General features: G+C 41.4%; 1 protein-coding gene across 16 annotated transcripts in view; it reads left to right on the top strand.

Moving 5' to 3' along the window:
* The window catches only part of Apc (APC regulator of WNT signaling pathway), a 96,408-nt gene that overhangs the window by 46,072 nt on the left and 33,118 nt on the right, over positions 1–17,218 (top strand). For 15 of the 16 annotated variants that reach the window (XM_057788984.1, XM_057788982.1, XM_057788991.1 and 12 more), the window contains 5 exons: positions 2,858–2,942; positions 4,011–4,209; positions 6,084–6,192; positions 10,374–10,487; positions 13,802–13,885. In XM_057788984.1, coding sequence (XP_057644967.1) covers positions 2,858–2,942; positions 4,011–4,209; positions 6,084–6,192; positions 10,374–10,487; positions 13,802–13,885 — 591 coding nt within the window. The remainder of the gene's footprint in view (positions 1–2,857; positions 2,943–4,010; positions 4,210–6,083; positions 6,193–10,373; positions 10,488–13,801; positions 13,886–17,218) is intronic. The other variant, XM_057788986.1, reaches the window with a different exon arrangement.

Genomic DNA, 17,218 nt, shown 5'->3' with positions numbered 1-17,218 from the left:
GAGAGCAGAGACAAGAGAATCCATTTCCCAAAAGCTCAAGGCCTCGTTAGCCTGGAGTATCTGGCTCGGCAGCAGCAGCAGAAAGGAGAGTTGCCCTTGCCTCAATAAGATGGAAGAGAACTGACCCCCAAAAGTTTCCTAATCCCCTCAAGTGTGCCACACACACACACACACATAGACAAATAGGTTTCAATAGCCAGTGTTTTGCAACATGAATTAAGACAGTCCAAGGAGGAAGATAAGTGGCCAGGTACACTAATGGAAAGTAATTGGGTATCACCTGTCATTGGGGAAATACAAAGATCATCTTACACCTACTCAAATGACTAAGATTTAAAATGTGACCGTTTCATATAAATTGGAATATTGAAGTGTTCACACACTGCTGGTGGGCCTATTTTAAACACACATACACAACAACAACAGTTTCTTCTTAAGGTAAACACTGTGATTCAACATTTGAGCTTGAAATCACCCCAAGAGAACTAAGTGCTTACACACAAGATGCTTGTCCAGAGTGATCATACTAGCAGTCTGCATACAAGATGCTCATACAAGATGATCATACTAGCAGTCTGCATAGTGGCCTTCAGACTGGGGCCATCCAAATGTCCCATCATATAGTAGATTCTATACTTCACCAAAGGAATAATGGATGAATACATGCAGTAGTATGAAGGCATCTTACAGGTGATTGTTTAAAGCAGAAAACAGAAACTCAAAGGGCTGTATACTGTCTAGTTGCAGCATAGTGGCTGTTTCTGGGGACTGAGGATACACTGGTCAGAACTTGAGGCCACCGAAGTTGGAAAGGTTAAGCCATTGAGGACTAAAGATCGGTACCTGTATAAATTGAGCCTCACAATAGAAATACAAGTGGGGTTATTTTTGTTAGGGGTAGGCATAGACTGTTCACTGCAAGCTGTAAGCAGTATAGATCATGCGGAATGTTGTCATCTTAAGGTAGAGTGACTGGATCGGAGCGAGGTGGATGTCCAGCTTTGCCTAGTGAAGGTCATAAGTCAGAGCACTTAACAAAATAGCATGAAAGACGAATGGCACACGCTGATACTTTTTAGAATTGCTACTCATAAAATCCTTAAAAAACTTTTAGCCTTAAATTTTGTTCTAATTACATTGCTGCTTTTATCAATATATTTCTAACAGATGTGTAGGGGCTTTTGTATCGCCCTGAGAATTAAACTTACGGTGACACACATTCTCCACAAAAAGCATTCTACTGCTAAGCTGTGCCCAGCGCAGTTATTTACCTGCTATATGCATGCATGTATGTGTGTGTGTGTGTTGTACTTACGGAAACCAGAGGACAGTTTGTGGAAGTCAATTTTTTTCTGCCATGTGGGTTCCATGATTCAAATTCAGATTGTAAGTCTCAGAGGCTTAAAAAAGTAGTTTTATTACAAGTTGTGAATTTAACCAGTTTTAAGATTAGGAAATGCAAGCAATCCCAGAATCATTCAGTTTGTATAGGGATTTGGGGAGGGGCTAATGCTCAGCCCTAGGGCCTGTGTGTCCTAGATAAGCACTCTACCTCCGAGCTTTCCATCCAGCTCATCCACTGATTTATATTTGTAATTCCAATAATTCCATCACCGACGTAAAGAGAAGCTTTTTCTTGTCATTCTATACAAACGTGTTCAATGGTATCTTTTTTTTTTTTTTTTTGCACACTTTGTTTTTCTGTATGACGTGCTGTGGTCATCTTGTCATAAGATGATAAGGTTAAAAGACTGCTACAGGCAGTCGCCATGATGGAAGGAGATTAGAACCCTGGGGGAAAGTCACAGGCAAAGAGGTGAAGTGACCTGCATTTGACAGCTGACCATTGGGCATGCTCTGCACTCATGTAAGGGAGGTGTCTCCATATGAATATGGTCTCATTCTCACAGTGCTGATACTCTCTTGAGATGATTTCCACATGAACATCATTCACCTTCCCAACACCTCCCTACCCAGGATCAAGGCGGAGCCGTGGAGCTGCCCCTCCTGCTTTGCTCACTTTGCGGCAGATCACTTCCCCACACAGTAACGCTGCCTTTAGTTTTAGGGTGCCAGCATGCCAAAGGACATGCTGGAGGCTAGAATGACGTGCTTCAGTATACGGGAACTATAAGTAAGTTACCAAGGAGTACAAGTAAAAGACAAGGTTTACAGAAAAAGTAGATTGAAAATGACTTTCAAACTTTTAAAAAATTTTATGAAGTAATCTTTGTGAGAAGGAAGACAATGGTATCAAGGTCAAGAGGCAGCTAGCACGTGGGTGTCTGCCAAGTGTAAGTCGGTGCTCTAGTGTGCGCAGGTGTGCTGTGGACTTGGGCAGTAAGCTGCTAAACAGCAGGCTCGTGCCCTGGTCATGCAGATACAGGCCCAAGAGGTACAAGTTCTAAGCAGTCATTTTTTTACAGCTTAAGCAAGTCTGTAGTTGTCAGCTGATTCAGAATGATAATAATTCCACTTTTCATAAAAGTTAGCTGATGTTTTATTAGCCTATACTGTACAAAATAAGTGTTTGTTTCATTAAGTCTTTTCAAGTTTGCAGGTAATGCAGTTTGATCATAACACCCCATACCTTCCTTTTAAGTGTGGCATGAAGTGTCTTGCATGGAGACTCCTCGTAATCCCCACTATCACAAAATGCCAATTATTATTGTTATTGAGATATAACAGTGAATAATAGTAATATATTTAATATACACTATAGCTTATGGTATGTTGTCATCCTGAATTGAAGTAGCTTTCTCATCCGTGGTCATATTTAAATGCCAAGAAATACAGATTTGTGTCTTCAAGGAGTGACTTAGAATTTCATGTTAATGTACTGTGCTCTTTTCAATAGGAAGTACTTAAACAGCTACAGGGAAGTATTGAAGATGAAACTATGACTTCTTCTGGACAGATTGACTTTCTAGAGCGTCTTAAAGGTACATTTTTTTAAGTATTTTAAAAATACTGTTTTAGGCCGGGTGGTGGTGGCACACGCCTTTAATCCCAGCACTCGGGAGGCAGAGGCAGCCGGATCTCTGTGAGTTCGAGACCAGCCTGGTCTACAAGAGCTAGTTCCAGGACAGGCTCCAAAACCACAGAGAAACCCTGTCTCGAATAAATAAATAAATAAATAAATAAATAAATAAATAAATACTGTTTTAGGCTCAGCATGACAACTGATTGAAGTTCAGCTGCTCTCAGTTTGAACACTGGGCTCAGCTTGCACTTCCATGTTTGGTCGTAGCTCTTGAATGCAAATAGATAGAAGGTCTGTTTGCCCGTTGTTTTAAATGTACGATTTTAAGTTTTCATCTTGGAAATTCTGAGCTACTTTTTAAATTCATTGCATTTGACCAGCCACTAAATATGCTTCAATATGTCATGTCTCACAAGACTCCCTTGGCAGGTAGATTATCTCTTGTGCTCCGTCTGGGATGGAGGTGATAGCTTTTCCTATGCCGCTTCTGATAGGATCTGTTTTAAAATGTCTTTCTCACTTTGTTGCCTAGAAATTCTAGTGTCAGACAGGGACCCTGCTTAGTAATAATTCAAACTAGACTAATTGCTTTTTGAGTCCCTAAATATTATCACAGGAATCTAATAATGGACATTTTATTTTATTTTAAATTTATTTATTTCTTTATTAAAGATTTCTGCCTCCTCCCCGCCACCGCCTCCCATTTCCCTTCCCCTCCCGCAATCAAGTCCCCCTCCCTAGTCAGCCCTAAGAGCAATCAGGGTTCCCTGCCCTGTGGGAAGTCCAAGGACCACCCACCTCCAAAGGATGGACATTTTGTGTAATTCCCATTAACATACTTGTTTTCTTCATGATTCAAGCTGACTTTGCAAGGGAAATTACAACTATTCTAAATAATTATTTATTCAGCCTTATACATTTGTAGTTAAAATATAAACCTGAGACTTCTTTTAAAATAATGTAGTAGCTTTAGGAATATTTTACTTGACATAAAGCAGTTACTACATAAGGATTTGTCTCTGCTTAGAATTTAACTTAGATAGCAATTTTCCTGGAGTGAGACTGCGCTCAAAAATGTCCCTTCGCTCCTATGGGAGTCGGGAAGGGTCGGTGTCCAGCCGTTCCGGAGAGTGCAGTCCTGTTCCCATGGGGTCCTTCCCAAGAAGAGCGTTTGTAAATGGAAGCAGAGAAAGTACTGGATATTTGGAAGAGCTTGAAAAAGAAAGGTAACATTTGTTCCTATGTAGTAGGTACGGCATGTGCATGGAAGTGCCTTTGCGTTTCTAGTGTAAGATACCGAGGACGGGCTGACCGCAGGTTCCTTTTGTCTCCGCTTCTCTGTGGCAAATGCTCATGGCTCATGTTTGGCATCATTTATCTCTTGCCAGTTCCTACCCATTTATTTTCTTACGATTAAGGTTGCTTGTCTTTGAGATTATTTTTGAGGAAAGGTGATCTCAGTAAGATATACAACCTTCTACATGCATTTGTACTCGTTATGGATGTTTTCAAGGAAACACCAAACAGAATTTTAAAAATATCATCAGAGTGGGAAGCATCTTCTCATGTGTCCAAATTCTAGATTCCATAATAGAAAACATTCACAGGTCTGACTACATGAAAATCCAAATTTTCCAAATAACAAAACTATTATAAGTGATAAATTGAAAAAATGCATATGCAACCTAGTGACTAAGTACTGCCATTCTCAGTATAGAAGTGACTAAGTACTGCCATTCTCAGTATAGAAATCCTCTAAATAGGAAGCAAAGTTACAGAAAAGGGAGGTTTGCAAACTCAGAAAAATAGTCTCATGTACAGTAAAATAAATCAATTAAAATCATGGTGATATTCTGGAGGTTTATAAATTCAGATATGGAAGATATTAAAAGTTGTGTCATAGCTGGGCGTAGTGGCACACGCCTTTAATTCCAGGACTTGGAAGGCAGAGGCAGGAAGAGCTCTTTGAGTTCTAGGGCAATCTGGGCAGTTGTACAGAAAAACTCCGTCTTGAAAAACCAAACAAAATACACACACACAAAGTTGTGTCATATACTTAAATTCATGAAAATTGTATATTATAAGTTGGTATAACACCTTACTGGAATGGTAAGTTAAAATGCATGTGCCCTCAGAATTTATTATGGAATTAAGTACTTTATTATTATTATATAAAGACAGCCATGTAATATTTATGTTAATAGAAAAATATTTAAAAGATGCTAAGTACTCCCCAGCAAAGAACTGGCTGGCCATAGTATGTCTCCTTTATGGGTTCATCAATATTGTTAGATACATGGGCTATTAGCCAGGTATCGAGAAGTACATAGTAGGTCTTTTGTTTTCACGTGGAATGACCCCCCCCCCAGGTAAATTTTTTTAAGTGAAAAAATGTATAGGGCAACATATGCTAATAATAGAATATTTTTAAACATACATGTAATTATGCACATTATTCTGTGCATCCTTATAGAAAACTTCTGGAAACAACACAAGAAAATTATAACATACATTGCTTTGGGAAAAGAACCATACAAAACAATAAGGAGCTTGTGCTTTTATAATCCTCTTGAGTTTTATCTTAGTAACAGTATTTTGTTTATATTTATAATGGTAAGGTATATGGTGGGTCTGGTTCTTCAGGAATTACATAAATTCATCGAGATTCCAAGCTAAGTTCCTCTATGCAGAGCAGCTTTCTCTGACTGCAGATGTGATAGGTCTGTCCAGTGTTGTTGCAGCTCAGCAGCTGACATCACGCTTTTCCCAGTGTCATTGCTGCTGGCCTAACTCCTTTAGTGCAGTGTTTGTTCTTCCAAACAAACTGAACTTGGTGCTGTCCACACCCTTCACTTACCTCTTAGACTGTATGAAAGCAAGCCCTCGGCTGAAGCTTGTTACTGGTCAGGTTGAGAACTGTCTTACTCAGGGAAGGAACACTCTGGGCACCCATATGTCAGTGAGTATGAATCCATAAGTCCTACTACACAATCCAAGTCAGATTTTTCAGCAGTTCACTATCGTTTTACAGTGACAGCTGGAGAGTTATTCTTAGGCAATATGCAGTAGCTTGTGTAAATTTACCTTTCTTTAAACACAGGTCATTACTCCTTGCTGATCTTGACAAAGAAGAAAAGGAAAAAGACTGGTATTATGCTCAACTTCAGAACCTCACAAAAAGAATAGATAGTCTGCCTTTAACTGAAAACGTAAGTACCTGGGCAGCACAGCTTAGATTGAATAACTTGATCTTTTAAAGTTCTCAGATTATATATGAAGAATTTGAGATAACTGCATATCTAATGATTTATAAATTATAATGTGTCTTAATTAGCTATTAACCTAAGTATATAATGGTTAGTAAGCATTTCTTGTTTTTTTGTTGTTGTTCCATTTGTTTGTTTTTGTGGGCTTTGGTTCTGGTTTTGACACAGGGTGTCCTGTAGCCTGGGCTGACTTCAGACTCACTGTAAAGCTGAAGAGGACCTGATCCTCCCAAGTGCTGGGAGTGCAGGCCTGCCTCGCCATGCCAGCTCGTTGACAGCTTCCGTTTACTGTGTACCAACAGATGTTTATTTTAATCCCCATGAGTTTGGATCCAGATTCTACTAGATAACTGCATGTTTAATTGTTAGAAACATTAAACCATCTGCTTGGGTTTTTCTGTACAATACAGGAATCCTGCCAGATAGTTCTTACAACTAAACTATCCTGGAAGGCAGTTTGAACCTTACTCTCTAGGTGCAAGTGCCAGTAGCTAGAGTCGTGGATCTTACTGTTCCGTGAATTCTTGACTCCCTTTAGCAAATACTCCTAGGTCTAAAATTTTGAAAATGGAGGCCAGTGAGATGGCTCAGCAGGTAAAGGGGCTTTTATGCCTACCTGGCATCCTGAGTTCAGTCTCAGGAATTCATCTGGTGATAGGAGAAAACTAACTTCCATAAACGGTCTCCTGGCTTCCCCATTCCTGCTGTGCCATGCACATGCATTTGTGCACACACGTGCACACACACACACAAACAGATAGTTAAAAATAATCCTGCAGACTTGTCCCTCGCTGTGTTACTTTTACTTGTGGGATAACCTATATTAAGGATGTTTCTCAGAGTCGGGGTGCACCTTTATTGCCCAACATGCATATAGCTCTGGGTCAACCCCAGGAACGTCATAAACTGGATACAGTAATACATGCCTGTAATGGCTGGCCAGCACAGCTCCAGAGATGGGCCTGACTGAGGCAATGGGGAAAATGAAGAAAAGACAAGCACACATGAACACAGAAATAGTGGACTGGATTCTCTGATGGAGAATATTAAACAAGGAGGTGAGGCTATTGCAGATGTAGTAGGAGCAGTTTCTGTGGGGGAGCAGTCTTCAAGTCATAAAAACCCAGAGGGAGAACATTATGGTGGGCATTCAGACCAGGAGGGAAAGCTTCGCCATTTCCCATGGGTCTGGGCTATGGGGATTTTGGCATAGCCTTGCCCATGTTAATAATACAGATTTGCTCAGAACTTCACATCCTCGGGCCTCTCTCTGTTCCCCACATGTACTCTTAACACTCGGGGATTTGAGGCAGTGGTGTCAGAAATGAACAGAGCTAGAGAGAGCTCAACAGTTAGGAGCACACCCTGCTCCTCTGCAGGACCTGGACTTGCTTCCCAGCACCCACGTGGAAAGTCATAACCATCTATAACTTCAGTCTTCAGAGACCTGACACCCTCTTCTGGCCTTGTGGGCACTAAGCACACATGTGGTATACGTGATACATACATGCAAAATACTTGTACACGTAAATTAAAAAATAACTCTTAAAAAAAATAAACTGAAGGTCACCCTCAGCTATCTAATAATTTGAGGCCAGTCTGGGATATATGAGGTCCTGTTCAAAAATAAAAGAGAAAAGAAAGCTTCTGAAATACATTAAGAATCTCAAGACTGTATCTTTCATCAATATTTTATGTGATATTTAAAAAGGGGAAATGAGACAGGTGTGTGGCGCGTGCTCATAACCACAGTATTCCGGGATGCTGACCCTGAGGGTGTTCGTGAAGCCAAAGTCTGGGCTGCAGTAAGATTCTGCCTCGGTGTAGCCTCTCGGTGTAGCCTGTGCCCTCAGCCTCGGCTCTTTCTTCCTTGTAGAAGTGTTGAGAGGACACAGTAGACAGAAAGCGAAAATAGAAGAAAAGCCTTTCAGAATATAGCTAACTGGGTTTCCTGAGTTTACTAGTTAGAACTCCAGGCTTGAAGGGAGAAGGACCCCTCTTCCTGCAGTGCCTTTCAGATTCTCCCTGACCACTAAGACATCATACACAGGGAAAGATGGCTGCTGGGGAGTTTATAATGAATGAAAATTAAGAGATCCAGAAGGGTTGATGAGACTTTCAATTTTTTTTTTAATCATTGACTATGATTGGAGAATATACAAAATCCAGAACCCTGTTGTCTCCATGAAATCAGGGTCAAGAAAGGGCTTTGGTATATTTTACAACTCAAGAGCTGTGGGTTACTATCGGAAGTAAAGATGGGCTGTCAAATTCCTTAAGTAATCATGTTTAATAGAATATACCAGAATATGTAATCATTATGGGTCATTAATAGCATTAGTAAATTTAAACTTGCTTATATTTTATAACCATTTACTATAGTTTGCTTTCTTTTTGGGAAAACAAGTTAACAAACTATTTCCACTTGTTCCATGTGGAAATATTGACCTGTTTATCAAAGTACCACCCTACTTACTACTAGAAATATTTTCTAACGCGAGCTCTCTGTCAATGCAAAAATCCCAGTCATGCCAAATCAAAACAAGCCGAATTAAAAGATATCCAGGTTTGATAGGGCTCCTGCGCTCTCAGGTGGCCCCGAGGGGAACTGACCTCCTCTGGGAAGGGGTCAAGGTTTGGTGGGCTACCTTGACCCTCCTCGGGTAGGTGGCAAGGGGCACAGGAGCAGGGCCTCCAAAGATGGAGGCCAGAGACTGGGATTTACACTTACCAACTCGAAACCATATTATCATGACATGCTCTGTCCCTTTTAGCATGTTGGGAAGTGGAGGACAAATAGAGAAATAACGATAGAGACTCAGGGAGAGTAAGAAATGGCATTCAGTGGGGTGTGGTGATACTTCCCTTGAGTCTCAAAAGCCCAGCACTTGGAAGATAGAGGAGGCAGGTTTTTGTAATTTCAAGTCCCGCCTGGTCTATATAGTGGCTTCAGGCCAGCCAAAGCTGCATAGTGAGACCCTGTCTCTAAATAAATAAATAACATGCAGACCATTTGCTGTGTCTGCAAGAATGCATTCTGTACATGAGTGTTTTGTTTGAGGGCAACTTAAAAAGACACCAGTCTGGAGTCATTGGGCACTCACAGCATGAGGAGTGTGAGCAGTCTCACAGCCTTGCTTCATTCTCCCACGGCTCCTAGTGTCTCTGCTGACTGCTCTGCTCTCACTTCATAGTCTGCCCTCTGTATGCCTTTGTGCACCTGGCAGCTATCCCAGTGTGAGGACCAGTGAAGGGTTAACACCACTTTGTGAAGTACTGCCACAGTCGGTGTTGATTTTGTCGGGGTAGTAATATTTATTTTAGATACAGGCTTTTTTGTTTCTTACTCCATTTTCTTCATTCTAAAAACGGAGTTTTTATCTCTATTTAGCCTGTACACTTAAGTCAGTTAATGCTTACCTTAAAACCAAAACATTAAGAGTAATGAATGGCTGTTTTTGAGTCTCCCCCAATGTTGTCTATGTTAATATACTAGTTTTTGTTTTGTTTTGTTTTGTTTTTGTCTGAGACAGAGTTTCATGTAGCCCAGTTCTCTTGTGCAGCCAGGGATGATCTTGAACCTCTGATCCTCTTTGCCTCCACTTGCTGAGGGCTGGGATTCCAGGTCTGTGCCATCACACCTGGGTTTATGTGGCATGTTAGGTAGGTATTCTGCTAACTGAGCTACATCTGCTGTCCAGAATAGTAGTTTTAAGAGTTGAAAGCAGTTCCTCAGGGCTGTGGGGTGTAGTTCAGCGGTACTGTGCCTGCCTAGTATGCATAAGGGTCTGGTTGACCCCTGGCATCACGAAAATCAACTAATCAGGTACCTCTTTCGCAGGGAAAAGTCATAAGGGTCCACTTTAATTGGACCAATTACCTGTTTTCAACGAAACAGTCTTAAGTTGATCATTTTTTACTTTGAGGCAGCTCTGAATCTTCATTAGGAATGCCAGCTACTCCTGGTGCCCGTACTCAGGTTTAGGATTCCTTGGAGGAAAAAAATAGATTTCTCAAGTATGGTGACTTACATAGTTATTTACTCAATTTTTCAGTTGACATTTGTGTGTTCTTTGGTTTTACTAGTAGACAGTGAGAAATTAATATGTTATTTGTGGTTTTAGTTTTCCCTACAAACAGACATGACAAGAAGGCAACTGGAGTATGAAGCAAGGCAGATCAGGGCTGCGATGGAGGAGCAGCTTGGCACCTGCCAGGACATGGAGAAGCGAGCACAGGTGAATGGCATCTTCCCACACTGCACACGTCACAACTCTGATGATGTTCTTAAACTCCATACTGCAGCTAGGGTGTAGTTCAGTGACAGAGCACTGGCCTCTCCTACAAGGCCTTCAGTCCACCCTCCAGCACCATCAAGGAAAGGACTTCAAAGCCTGTCTTATGTCGGCACTGTTTACAGGGTGACAATTTCTTGTGACTGTTGGCCAGGATAACCAGTATTGACATCACTCTGCCTCTGCTTATTTCTGCATAGAATCACAGGGGAGGTGCTGATTTCCTGGCAGCCAATAACTAGTTTCAGCTGCTTTGAGATTGTTATTTCTTGTAATCTAAGTTTGTGTGGTAACATTCAGAAGTTTTCCAAAAAATAAAAATAGAAGCAAGCAGCAGTCCATGTTTGAGAAACAAAGGAGGCATGAAGAAACCCTGAGGGAAGACGACCTGAGGGATGAGGATGAGAGTAAACCACACTAAGGTCAGAAGAACATTGCCTGATTTTACTGTTGAGCACTTGTGTGTGAACCATCCACACTGCCTGTCATCCCAGTCCAGCCCGCCTGCTCCCCCGCCCCACCCCATCAGCTCCAAAGTGAACATGGGGAATTTTTTATTTTTGCTTTTCTAAAAAACTTTTAAGACATATTAGAAGAACATTCAGAGATTATATTTAAATAGCAACTAACAGGACAAATTAATATTTGTATAGTGGTATAGATACATACTTGTATTTTGTAACACTGATCTTGTCTTTAAGTTTTCTCATACAGTATATTTTGGTCACATCCTTTCTCCTTCAACTCCTCCAAGATCCACTTCATATTCTCTCTCTTAAAACAAAAATAAAACCAAAAAGGGGAAGAAGAAAGAAACCAAAATACATGGAGCCCATTTCACATTGTCTAAATAGTTATTCCTGAGCAAGTGGTCAGCCCTGGGATGTGACTGATGGACCCAGTGTCTCTCTATTAAGAAAATTGGGCAGCCCTCTCCCAATAGCTGGTATTACAAATAAATTCTTGGTTAGGAGTGGGATTTATGTTAGAATACGATTGTGTCCGATGTAATAGTTAACACCCATAACATGACACATTTTATAGTTGGGGAGATAACTAAAGTTACGTGCATATACATATGCATGTATGTATCTGTTTCTATTGGTTATCAGATTACAGTTAGTATATATAGTTCTTGCCTTCCTGCCCACATTGCATTCAGATAGATTAGTTATTTAAATATCAAATGTAAAGCTTTTATTTTTTTGATTGAAAATATGCATAAACATGTCTCTGATACTGCATAGAAAAGAATTTCTTTTTTTTTTTTTTTTTTTTTTTTTTTTTTGGTTTTTCCAGACAGGGTTTCTCTGTAGCTTTGGAGCCTGTCCTGGAACTAGCTCTGTAGACCAGGCTGGTCTCGAACTCACAGAGATCCGCCTTCCTCTGCTTCCCAAGTGCTGGGATTAAAGGCGTGCGCCACCACCGCCCGGCCAGAAAAGAATTTCTTAAACAAGATGAGATTATAAAATATAAGACTGATGAAATTTTACTGATTCAAATTAAGAATTTGTCTTCATCAGGAATAATCAGGATAATGACAAGCACGTCTGGATTATAAATCCACAGAGCTTGGACTAATCTGATTATAACCCAGCGTTCAGGAGGCTGAGCAGGAAAGTCGAGTTAGAGGTCAGCCTGAGCTCCGTACTGAATGAACCCTGTCTCAAAAAGGGGCTCAGATGTGAACACCTCCACCTTAAAAGAAATTTGTTGGTTACTAGTTGTGAAAAATGCTAGCACTTAGTCTTAATGGAAAAGGGCTAAAATTAATAGAAGAAAATGTAAAACGTTTGATGCCTTAAGAATGAAAACTCGGGCTGGAGAGATGGCTCAGTGGTTAAGAGCACTGCCTACTCGTCTAAAGGCCCTGAGTTCAATTCCCAGCAACCACATGGTGGCTTACAACCATCTGTAATGAGATCTGGTATCCTCTTCTGGCCTGCAGGCATGCAAGTAAGCAGAATACTGTATACACAATAAATAAATCTTTAAAAAAAAATGAAAACTCTGCGGGCGGTGGTGGCTCACACCTTTAATCCCAGCATGGGGGAGGCAGAGGAAGGCAGATCTGTGAGTTCGAGGCCAGCCTGGTCTACAGAGTGAGTTCCAGGACAGCCAGAGCTACACAGAGAAATCCTGTCTGGGGCGGGGAGGGGAGGAATGGAAACCTAAAAATAATAAAGATTATTTTCATAAAATTTTAAAGCACCTGTCCTATAAGAATAGAAAGGGAAAATATTTTCAGTAGTATAAAGAAATGTAATTAATATCCCTAAAATATGAGAATCTTGAGAATTAATTCTTGAAGACAGCCCTTGTTTTTAAATGGACAGAGGATTGGCCAACAGTATGTTTAAAGGGTGGAAAAGTCCAGTACGACATGTAGAAATAACTGGTAAATAATTCAGGGAAATTCAAAGCAAAACCCATTCTTGCCCTGCCTTTGTGAAATCTTTTATCAATTTGTTATTTACTTGCAGTTTTTTATCAGTGACATCTGGTCTCATAGCATGTTAGCAAAGACTGGAAAGGTGCCTGTTGGGTTGTACTAGAGCCTGCTTCTAGCCTGGTGTGGCGCATGCCTTTAATCCCAGCAGCCACAGATAATGTGTACGTGAGCATACTGTGTTTCAGTGGTTTCTTCAGTGTGAATGCAAGACTGTACCATTGTTGTTGTCCTTGTAAATAAAATAAAAGCAATGTTCCCTTGGAAAGCAAAGGCCAAAGGAACACAGTTCGAGGCCACCCTCACCACACACCCTCTAGGCTTAGTGGACTAAGGAGACCCTGTGCCCAAACAAAAGGAATGTTTAGTTGCAGTAGGTACTTTAGGAAACTTCTAAAAATATTGACTTATAACAGGAGTAAATTTGAAGTATGTTAGTTCTGCTGTTTAAATAAACCCTGATATAAAACAATGTTTTTTTAAAAATATTTATTTATTATGTATACAATATTCTGTCTGTGTGTATGCCTGCAGGCCAGAAGAGGGCACCAGACCCCATTACAGATGGTTGTGAGCCACCATGTGGTTGCTGGGAATTGAACTCAGGACCTTTGGAAGAGCAGGCAATGCGCTTAACTGCTGAGCCATCTCTCCAGCCCCCAATGTTTTTATCTTTACAGCTGTGTTGTGTTTTATATAAACCTATTACCAGTACACATGTCAGGCAGCTCCACAGGTACCCACACATACATGTGCACACAGACACACAAAAATAAATGAGTATCTGATTTGTTCTCTTTTATTTTAGCGAAGAATAGCCAGAATTCAGCAAATAGAAAAGGACATACTTCGTGTACGACAGCTTTTACAGTCCCAAGCAGCTGAAGCAGAGGTTAGTAAACTGCCTGTTTGTTCACGTGTTGACGTCCATAGCTCTTCCCAGAAAAGAAACGCATGTAATTAACGTAACACGATTGAGAAAGTGGAGCTTCTAGAGAGAGACTTTTTTTTTAAAGGTTCATTTATTTATTTTTATGTGTGTTGGTGTTTTGCCTATATGTCTGTCTATGTTGAGGATGCCAGATACCCTTGAACTGGAGTTACAGACAGTTACTGTAAGCTGCCATGTGGGTGCTGGGAAATGAACCCAGGGTTCTCTGGAAAAGCAGCCAGTGCTCTTAACTGCTGAACCATCTCTCCAACTTGGAAACATTTTATACCTTTCAGCAGTTAAAATTTAGTCACTTTAGCGTTGGCTGTTGATTTCTAGAATGAAATCACCATCTTGGGCTATCATTACCCTGTAAGTGGGCTTTTTCTTATATGTAATTCCTAGTTTAAAAAAAATGATCAAACATTATTGCTTGTAGTTATCCCATAATCCTTATAGAAATGGTAGTAAAAACATTCAATGAAACAGTCACAAACACCAGGGGAAGTGACAGGAGTGAAGTGGAGGCTTTGGCAGCGTTGCCCAGACCTAACTGGTAGAGCATGTTACAGAGTAAGACAGCCATGCCAGCGTGTATCATGGAGTCCTTAAGGGCTCCGAGACCGGCTGTTCAGGTCAGCTGTAATGTAAGTATTAAAGGGGCTGAAATGAGATTAGTTGAAGAGCTGTTTACAAGCAGGTAAGGGGGACGGAGAGATGGCTCAGCAGTTAGAGCACTGCCTGCTTTTCCAGAAGAACCAGATCAGATTCCCAGCACCCGCCTGGTAGCTCACAACCATCTGTAACTCCAGTTGTAGGGGATCTGTGCTCTCTCCTGACCTCCATTGGTAGCAGGCTTGTCCATAGTGCACATACATTCCTTTTGTTGGTGGTGTACCCTGGTCATCCTGGAACTCACTCTGTAGACCAGGCTGGCCTCTAACTTAGAGGCCAGCTGCAGTGACCACAGAAGGGGCTGTGTTGCTTCCGGAAGCGCGCTGAAAGACAGGGTTGGAGGACAGCAGGAGTTTCATCATTAAGTACATTTTCAGCTAACGATAAATAATTGTAAATTTTTGTACAGTATTTCCAGTTTCAGTTATATAGGTTTACTGTAATCTATTCAAAGAGCCTTATCCTTGGGGCGGGGCAACTGATTTTCTGTCAGGATAGAATAGGGGAACAGCAAGCAACTATGTTGAAATATGTAGCAGTGTCGCGGTCCCCCTCGGCCAGCAAGGAGGACGCACGACACACTGGAGCTCTTCTTGCTAAGCAGTTTATTCAGGACCTTTTTACAATTATCTCTCTCTCCCTTTCTCTCTCTCATTCATTCAACTCACTAACTCACTCACTCTCTTCCTCTCTTTTCCTCTCTCCCAGGGCAAACCTCTCCCAGCCCTTAAGTAGGCATGGGCTACCAATCCTGGATTGCCAGGTGGGCACTGCTCATAGGTCCACGCATATGCAAGCAACTGACAATCATTGCATGATAATAGCATAAGTCAGGCCTAGTTGATATTAGCAGTTGATTATCACAGAGAACACTCGCTTTCGGGATCGCGGAGGGCAGGAGCCAGCACCATCAGGTGCGACTCCACACAACTCTCTACACATAGCCAACAGGTGTGACTCCACACGGCTCTCTACATAGCAGTTTTGGGAGCTCGCTTGCTTTTTTAAATTTTATTTTAGTTGTATGGGTGTTTTTCCTTCATGTATGTATGTGCACCATATGGTGGAAGTGGCTCACACCTTTAATCCCAGCATTTGGGTGGCAGAGGAATTGAGTTTCAAGGCCAACCTGGTCAGTGAGCCCTTCTCTCCCAAACAAAAACTCAAAACAGGACAAAGTAGATCAGCTGTTGCCTGGTGCTGTGTGTGGTAATATGGATTGAATGTAACTAGGCAGGAGAGAACTTACTGTAATGATAAAAATATTCTACAACTGGATTTTGGTGATGCTTGGTAAATTTACTGGAAATCATTTTAATTGAACACTTAATGTGTATATTTTGTGGTACTCAACTGCTTAAGCAAAACTGCATTTGTTTGTTTGCCAGGCAAGTGATATTATCCAACATTCAGGAGGCAGAGGGATCAGAAGTTCAAGGCCAAGCCTCAGCTACATAGCAAGTTCAAGATTAGCCTAAACTACATGAGCCCCTGCCTCAAAAAACACATACTTTCTTCTCAGGCCCATCACCTAGGGCAGGAAACTGTTTCCGTTTTACAGAGCCATAGGAATACAGCTTTCGCTGGTTACTAGAAGTCAGCAAGCAACAGCCTCTCTTGTGTGCAGAGAGTGGTAATTGAGGACAGTCATCCAAGAGTACAGGTGTGCTTCAGTCTGGGGTCCGTGGGGAAGTAAAGGGACGGGGCGCAAAGAGAAACTTCTTCATCTGAACATCAGTCACAGGCAGTCCTTAAGGTTTTTTGTTTTGTTTTGTTTTTCTGTGTATCTTTCTTTCTTAGGCCACTGCACCCAATGAAGAGCAGTGTGTGACTCTGTCGACTGGGCGTGGGAATTGCTCTGTGGCCCTTGTAAATTTCCTTTGCTGAGCGTCAATCACAGGCAGCCCTTAAGGCTTTTTTCTCTGTGTCTTCTCTTTCTTAGACAATCTCACTTAATGGTTTAAGACTTTAGGTACCATCTTTATGCTGTTCAATTTGTTTTTCTTGTCCTTAGCTCCAGATTCTTAATTCTTAATTCATGCTCCTACCATGTATTACCAGTTAGGATTTGCCAAAGACTTTAAATCCAACATATCAAAAACCCAATTAACAGTTGAGTTTGGTGGCAAACACCATTAATCCCAACACTCAGGAGGCAGAGACTGGCAAATCTGACTTTGAAGCTAGTCTGGTCTACCTAGTGAGTTCCAGGCCAGCCAGGGCTGCAGTGAGACCCTGTGTCACAAAACAGAACAACAGAAGCCCACCTACACCCTGACCAGCCGGCTACCTTCTCATCTATCTCTAGGGACTGTGTGAGCTGAGGAGCATTAGAGTAGTGCTTCATATCCTGAGCCATTGTTGGTTATTTCTACATTGCTGTGGCAAAATAGCAGAAACAAGGCAAATGAAGAGAAAGAGTTTGGGACATACAGTCTGTCTTGCTGGGTATGGCTTAGGAGCAAGGGCATGAAGTAACTGGTCTGACTACTTCAGCAGTCGGGAAAAGGAGATGGGAATGCCGGTGCCCTGTGCTTTCTCCTTTCTCCCCTTTTTAGTCAGTCAGAAACCCCAGCTCCTAAGTGGTACCGTCTCTTTCAGAGAAGGTCTTCCTGTCTC

Source organism: Chionomys nivalis, chromosome 14, assembly GCF_950005125.1.
Source record: "Chionomys nivalis chromosome 14, mChiNiv1.1, whole genome shotgun sequence".
NCBI lineage: Eukaryota > Metazoa > Chordata > Mammalia > Rodentia > Cricetidae > Chionomys > Chionomys nivalis.
This window is presented reverse-complemented; position numbering and strand designations above follow the sequence as displayed.